We start from the raw sequence: 7500 nt of genomic DNA, 5'->3' as shown, positions 1-7500 counted from the left end.
TTTAGCTTCAGAACTAAATATCTATTTTTCGGGTGGATTTTTTTTTTTTTTTTTATGCCCAAACATATACTCCACACTGACTAACACATTCAAAACGTAAAAAAGCATAATATAAACCCATTTAAGTTCATAACATTGCACTTTTCAGTCTATTTTGTTTTAATGTAGTATTTTAAAATAACTCTTAGACACTTAACACTTTTGAACAGCATTGGAAACAACATGCCAGCACACCAGAGATAATTAACTCATCTTAAAAATGTAATGCCATCTACAGTATCCTCATATCAGAGATAAAAGAACAAAAACAAGCAGATGATAGTGAGGGCAAAGAAAAAAAAATTATAGATGAATTGTTACAATACTGAGGCTGAATGAATCAGCCATCCATTAACTCTCACAGAATGTACAACGGCAGAGTGTTGAAAGAAAGAAAAACAACTGTGGAGTGCAATTACTTTAAGATTATTTACGTTACCTTGTCAGCTTGGCAGGTTCCTAGTTCCTTTTCAGATTCAGCAGTGCCTTTCTTAATCTCATCCCTCTGTTTTTTGAGTTGATCCCTCTGTGTAGTCAGAGGACTGAGCTTCTTGTTCATCTCTTCTACTTTTGTCTTAGCTGACATGATGCCATCTTCCTTCAACTTCACCTGTTCGCCAGAAACAATGATGCGTGCTTTCAGGTTGCGGATGTTGAGCTCCTGCTGTACAGCTTGATAGATTATAATCAGCAGTGCACATAAAGCCAGGAAAACCATTGCAGATATGGCTCTCATCCTGAGGTAATAAAAGTAAGAAGAGTGAGGAAGAGAAAACCAAAAGTGTTTCTCAGAGAAAAAAATTATTTTAATTTCTCTTTCTTTTTCACTTAGTTCTAATGACGGTGTCTATGCTGTTGACCTAAACTGATTCAACTACCTACTCTTCCTGAAAAGATTATGCTTAGAGCCAGAGCCAGGTAAGCCTGCCATACCTGTACAACTGGATTTTTAAGTTTAACCAAACCAGTGTGTGGGAGGGAAGAAAAAAAAACTCAACACTTCCTTGATACTGTTGCTGTGATCCTTGACCAACTTTACAGCCTCTCCACCCACTTCTGTTTTAGCGCAGCAACATAGAAAAACAATATAATGCTCATAACATTAGCATGGTTTGTTTAACTGTTTGCGCTAATCAAACAAAATAACAGTACAGTCCAACCTTATATTTCAATAAGACCACAAAAAAGGGGAATTATGCATTACAGGCGAGGCATTTTTAAGCTGCAAAATTCGTGAATCATTACAAGGTGGTTAAACAGGATGGACCAGGATCCTCTTATTTGCATGTCTAAACCAACACGTCTTTAAACTGCGTGTCGTTAGGGTATGGAAACTCGTTTTTGCTAAGCCATGTTTCACATTGGCTCACCTGTTCCGTTGAGGTTTCATTACTCTACTGTGAAGATTTGACTCGCCAGACGTGAAAATTATTTTGTCTTTCATTGCACTGTTTTTAAATTTCAAGCGTGGCTAAATCTAAATATTCAAAATTTCCTAAATATATGCCAGCATAATCAACGGAGTGCACACAAGACGTGGTCTATACACCGGTTTAACTTCTGAACCAGACTGCATGAATGGTCTTTAACGCACGGCGACCGAATCATTTAACAGGGAATCGTTTTGGTCAGATCCGAATCATAAGCTGCGAAATGATTGACAGCCGTTAGGCTAGTTTATATATATATATATATATATATATATATATATATATATATATATATATATATATATATATATATATATATATATATATATATAACATATATTTAAATATGCTAAGAATTAATTCTGAGGTCTCCTTATATTTTTGCTTCAGACTAACGTTAGTGAAAATACAACAACTGTTAAACATTCCTACATTTCATGAGCTAAATTTAGCTGTGCGATTCTTAAAACGAACGATTCAAAAGAACTGATTCATGGAAATGATTCGGCCTTACGTCTGAAGATGTAGACGTCATCTCTAATGTAGTCAAAGAGCTTAGAATGACCAAGAGGCGACACTCCATTTCGACAGCAGCGCCCAGCAACAGCCCTGGATTCCGCCTTTTTGGAGTGAAAATGATCGGCCGTCCATTGGATCTCATTACTGTCGCGATGGCAAGCAGCTGCTTTGTCTTTTATTTATTTATTTAAAAAGCGCATTAAAGCTGAGATATAACCTGAAAGAGGACAATACAACATTTACTATCACAATCATCAGCACTTTTAATAGTTTATTTTACAGACTTATATTATGCTGTTGTTCTAATGGAGTTTTCATTCCAAAATGGCCGCCGCGCCCTCTAGTGGCTGTTTACAAAATTACACTAGAGTGTCGCCTCTTGGTCATTCTAAGCTTTTTGATGATTTTGCAAGGTGGGAGTGGCTTTTCACAGGTGGTTATGTTACCTGTAGCGTCATCGCCACTCTTTCCTAGCACTGCTTCTGTGAACAGGGAAATAGAGTTTAAAAAACACAGCAAACCTGGAATAAAGCGAATTTAGTGGTATAAGGAATTACACAGTCTTGATCAACTGACAAAATAGTTAAAAATCTATTGCTGTTAATACCAGAGATAATTAACAGCGTTTGCTTTACAATTATGCCGTTTTGTGGGTAGGCATAGTTTCTGCAACAAGTAACTCTGATCATCTGGACACCTGCATGAGAGAAACAGATTCTGAATCCCAGCTACCTCTTGATTCCTCAACCATGAAGTTTCCTGCCTTGCTTTTGGGATTTGTCCTGGTGTGTAGTCTGGGCATTGCTGGCTACATCCATACCAGGCGTAAGCAGGAACTGCAACTGAGCAAACAGGCATCATTTATAGATATTAAATTCAGAGTGACCAGAGATGTGCTTGGAGAATATCAAGATCAGTTGATTCAGTTCAGCACACAAATGGACAAGACTAAGACAGAGGTGGACAATCTAACCAAAGACCTGGACCAAGCAAAGACATCAGTAAATAAGAAAAAGGCTGACATTGACAACTGTAAAGGAGACAAGGTGAGTTGAATGTGTAAGCTGTATTTTATTATTTCAATTTATTTTATTAAGATTGTTACAATGTCTTTTTTTTTTTTTGATTGCATAGAAAAAATGTCTCTGAAATGTAGGTCTGTAACATGGTCTTTAATTTTTTTTTCTTCAGAAACGATTGACTGATGAAATAGCAGCTGCAGTGTCAGAGGAAAAGCATAAACAGGGTGAGTTTCCATGTATTACATCTGTATTTTATTTATTTTCTTAAACGGGAATACAATGTGTGTGTGTTTTTTTTTTTAAAGATTGAACCAAGAGAATTATGGAGTTCACCTTGCATTATCTCAGATTAATTTATTGCAAAGCACATGGCAAATACTGCCCACATGAGGCAATAAATGCAAGCCAGAAATTATTGGATAATAGCAAACTTATTCTGTATATTATTTGTCTTTGAATATTGAATTTGCACAAAAGCACTGAACACTGACATTAATGTACACTTTGCATTTTTTAATTTTTTTCAAACATAATAGATTTAATCAATTATATTATATTATTTGTTTAAATGTATTATGTGTGTGTAGATTTGAGAAAACCACATTGTATTTTGCACTATTCCGTAACCATTAATAATAATTTCAAAGCTTAAAATATTGTGTTCAAAGTTTATGTAACCTTTTTTGTATTTCCCAGATGAGTTTGTGAAAGTGAAGTCTCAATGGACAACAGAAATTGATTCCCTACATAAGCAATTGGAGCAGGATAGCACACTTTGCAAGTACATTGACAAGGCGTCTGAAGAGGGAAAGTGAGTGAATTTGTTTAATAAAATAATTTGATATTGTACTCTTAGTATGTCAAGTTAGTTGTGGTTAAATTGTTGCTGAAAGTGTCAATCGTTTTTTAACGGCCATTCTCTGCAGTGTTATATGTAAAGGTGAAAGGTCAGGGGTTAAAGCATTGTTCAGGCTGGATATAATACTGTATTTGATTTGAATTTTTTTTTATAGCATTTTAGGTTATGTATTTAAAGGAGTTTAGATTAAAATAAGATATTTAAAGCATTTTATTAAAATACAAATACATAAGAAAATAATAAAAAAGTGCAAAATTGTATTAACATTGCTATTCAATACTTTTTCAAAGGAAACTGTGTAAAATAAAAGACCCTCAAAATGCAGAGCCAAAGCCTAAAGGACCAGAGGCAGAAAATCCTAAGGCAGAGGAAGCGAAAGCTGCACCAAAAGTGGACGAACCCAAAGCTGCAATACCAGTGGAACCCAAAGTTGATCAGCCAAAACCTGATGAAAATCCAAATGTTGCTGTGGAGTAAAAAAATAATAAATAAATATATAAGTTAAAGGAGCATATATTGTTTTTTCAGGGATTTAAAGAACAATACTACATCAGCGTCTACTGGACAATTATATAGGAAGATTAACTAAACTGGAACATCTTGCTTGGGTTGATCTTCAGCATTCCGGTTTTTCACCTGAGCACACCCAAACTTTGATCTGAGGTTTGACTGATGACATCACATCATACACCTGTTTTTTTTCCTGACAAATAAATATTTATGAGGAAATTGTCTGCTTTACCCACAATTAAATTATGAAAATGAAAAGAAACTGTTTTTCTATAAAAAAAATTTTTGTTAAGGAAAAATCTGTCAGGTGTCTTTTCTTTCATTTGTGTTTGTTATTTTATAATTTTGTTCTTTTTTGTCCATTACAGTGACATTTTAACCCTCCCTTAGGCTCACGCATACATTCCCTTTTTGTATCGACCAATGCAAAAGCTTTGACCCTCTTACTGTCACTCCTAATCATCCTCACTCTGTTGCTTCAGTTATTGACAAAAACAAGTGCAACCAATCAGATGCTTCACTGGGATGGAACACAGAAATTCTAAGAGTTATTTACTCTTCAGCCTCCTTTATGTTAGTTTCAGTTTTTGCAGGAAATACCTTGATGTTAAAATGAAGTTAGACATTGGTTGGACACTTTTTATTGTTTTCTTCAATAATTAAATATGTAAATAAATAATTAAATGTTTATTTTCCAGTAAATGCTTGCAGTCATTTTAATTTATTTAAATCTTAAAAACTGTGTCTTGTCAACTAGTTTTGTCATTTTTTTGCACTAGTTTCATTGATATGTAAAAGTAATGTTTTATTTAGACATCTTACAATTTACAGCTGACTTAAAAATTTTTAATAGGTTAATTACCACATAAAATTAATACATAAAAGTAAAAATTGTTTTACAAATATGCCACAGGATTTAATTATTGATAGCTAATCATTAGAACCATCCATGGTGAAGGAAACCTTAATGGGGTAGTTCACCCTAAATGAAAATGTACATTTACAGTAACATTTACTCACCCTCGTGTGGTTTCAGATTTATTGGGCTTTTTTTTTTTTTAGCTAATAGGATCTTTTTAAGAGCAAACAAATGTAACAATTTTAAACTTAGCCATTTTTTTTATCAGAAAAAAAGGCCAAATATATCTGACAATTCACATATACTGGCAAAAAAACTTTAACATTTTTTTTTATTTGTTTGACTCATTCCTTCTTAAAAAAATTATAAGCCCTCCTGTGAAAATAATTATTTTTTAAAATATTTTCAGAGGGATGTTTAAGAGAGAGTTTTTTTCAAGATATATTTGGTTTGAATTTATTTGTAATAACTAATTAATTTTGTCTTAAATAAATATAAATAGACGATAAAATAAATACTTCGCGATATATAAATATTAGAGATGGCAAAAGTACACGCATCCTTTACTCAAGCAGAAGTACTCATGTTTAAAATGACTCTGGTAAACATTGCAGTGCTGACTTGTACTTCAACGTTTATGTAAAAGTAATTTGTAAAAGTACAGAAGTACGGCCTAAAATGTACTTAAGTAAAAATTAGTCATCACCCGTGGGTGTAAAGTAACTAAAAATACTCAAATTACTTTTATAGTTTTTCTTAGAAATTGTAACTTACTAAGTAGTTTTAAAATGTGTACTTTTACTTACCCTTAAGTACTTTATAAGTGCAGAATTGGTAATTTTACTCCACTACTTTCCTTCAACCTGCTGTCACTTTTTATTTTTTTCTTGTCGATGGGCATTAGAAAAATCAGTCCTGAGATTCCCGTCTAATCAAATTGCAGCATAATAAACTACCTTAAGACATAGGCGATTTACAGTATAGTTGCATCAAACTGTTTGGAAGCATTAAAAGTGTCCAAAAAGATCCAAAATCTTTACACACATTGATCTCATTGATTAGAAGATATTTACTGTATGATGACCAAAATGGCCTTATACATTTAGCAGGCACAAAACGTCAGCATAATGTCAGATTAACATTTTACCCCAAGATCGTGTTGACGTTGTATTTTGTTTGGAAATGAATGTAAGGCTGACATCAATGTCCAATGCCCAACCTAAAATGAACCAAATATCAACGTCTAATGATGTTACATGTTGACGTTGTGTGGACGTTACCTATAAGATGTCTGTCAGATGTTGGATTTTGGTTGCTATATATACCTGATGAATAAATGTCAGTATTTGACGTCATGGGGTGGTTAAAGATGTTGGCTTGACGTTGAATTTCTAACACAACCTAAAATGAATCAAATATCAAAATCATTTGACGTTGTTGTTGGACATAAAAACGTTGTCCTTAAACGCTGGCTAGACATTGAATTTTGGTCATCCAACATCACACCCTAAATCTATCTTAATATTAAAGTCTTAGGTCATTGTGCGGCTGCTGGGCAAAAACTAAATGCACTACATAATGTTACGTTTACACACATTCACAAATTATATGTAAACACATTAGCTTTCGACAGCGTAATATTCACGACTCGCTACTCTTGAGTACTTTTGAAAGGTCTATTTTTACTCATACTTTGAGTAATATTTACAACAGATACTTTGACCCTACTTGCACAACATTTTTAAGCAAGTAATAGAACTTTTACTTGAGTAGGATCTTTCAGTACTTTTTCACCACTTGCCATTACTACTACCTATTTTAGTTTGACAGTGGTAACTACCCTGCACATCATGGACACATCAATAAGAAACAACGTCCATTTCAAATTGTTTTTTTGTTTTTGTTTTTTTTTGTAAAGATTGTTGCCAATTTTCAGCTGCAAAGTAGCCAAGCAACATCACTCTACAATATTGTCCAACAACAATTGTTTTGTTTGTTTTCAGAGTATTGTGTATTGTCTGTAGTGTATGAGTGCGTATGGGTGTTTCCCAGTAATGGGTTGAAGCTGCAAGGGCATCCGCTGTGTAAAACATTTATAATTAATAAAGGGACCAAGTTGAAAAGAAAATAATTCCATGTCAACAGCTCATTTAGAAATATTATTTCCATGTGTGTGTGTGTGTGTGTATGTTTGTGTGTGTATATATATATATATATATATATATATATATATATATATATATATATATATATATATATATA

General features: G+C 33.4%; 2 protein-coding genes across 5 annotated transcripts in view; one reads left to right on the top strand and one right to left on the bottom strand.

The window, feature by feature from the left end:
* Positions 1-4413, bottom strand: part of si:dkey-87o1.2 — an 8142-nt gene extending 3729 nt beyond the window's left edge. The window contains exons 1-3 of one of the 4 annotated variants that reach the window (XM_068214027.2): positions 2721-4413; positions 2435-2470; positions 479-776 (exon numbers count right to left, since the gene is read on the bottom strand). In XM_068214027.2, the coding sequence (XP_068070128.1) occupies positions 479-775 (297 nt within the window). In that variant the 5' untranslated portion in view covers position 776; positions 2435-2470; positions 2721-4413. Of the gene's footprint in view, positions 1-478; positions 777-972; positions 1065-1409; positions 1645-2434 lie in introns of those variants that run through there. The other 3 variants (XM_073925359.1, NM_001326612.1, NM_001326613.1) reach the window with 3 other exon arrangements.
* On the top strand, positions 2439-5077 carry zgc:174935. The gene is made up of 4 exons (NM_001110407.2): positions 2439-3034; positions 3180-3234; positions 3707-3821; positions 4160-5077. The coding sequence occupies exons 1-4, from the start codon at positions 2738-2740 to the stop codon at positions 4344-4346; spliced, it is 654 nt and encodes a 217-aa protein (NP_001103877.2). The 5' UTR covers positions 2439-2737; the 3' UTR covers positions 4347-5077.
* The last annotated feature ends 2423 nt before the right edge of the window (positions 5078-7500 follow it).

Source organism: Danio rerio, chromosome 16 (genome assembly GCF_049306965.1).
Source record: "Danio rerio strain Tuebingen ecotype United States chromosome 16, GRCz12tu, whole genome shotgun sequence".
Lineage (NCBI taxonomy): Eukaryota > Metazoa > Chordata > Actinopteri > Cypriniformes > Danionidae > Danio > Danio rerio.
The sequence above is the reverse complement of the archived record's forward strand: the minus strand, read 5'-3'. Positions and strand labels throughout refer to the sequence as shown.

Coding starts and splice junctions, on each gene's coding strand:
- zgc:174935 (NM_001110407.2), top strand. CDS start 2,738: ATGAAGTTTCCTGCCTTGCTTTTGGGATTTGTCCTGGTGTGTAGTCTG. Junction 3,035..3,179: donor ACAACTGTAAAGGAGACAAG/GTGAGTTGAATG, acceptor TTTTTTCTTCAG/AAACGATTGACTGATGAAAT. Junction 3,822..4,159: donor AAGGCGTCTGAAGAGGGAAA/GTGAGTGAATTT, acceptor ACTTTTTCAAAG/GAAACTGTGTAAAATAAAAG.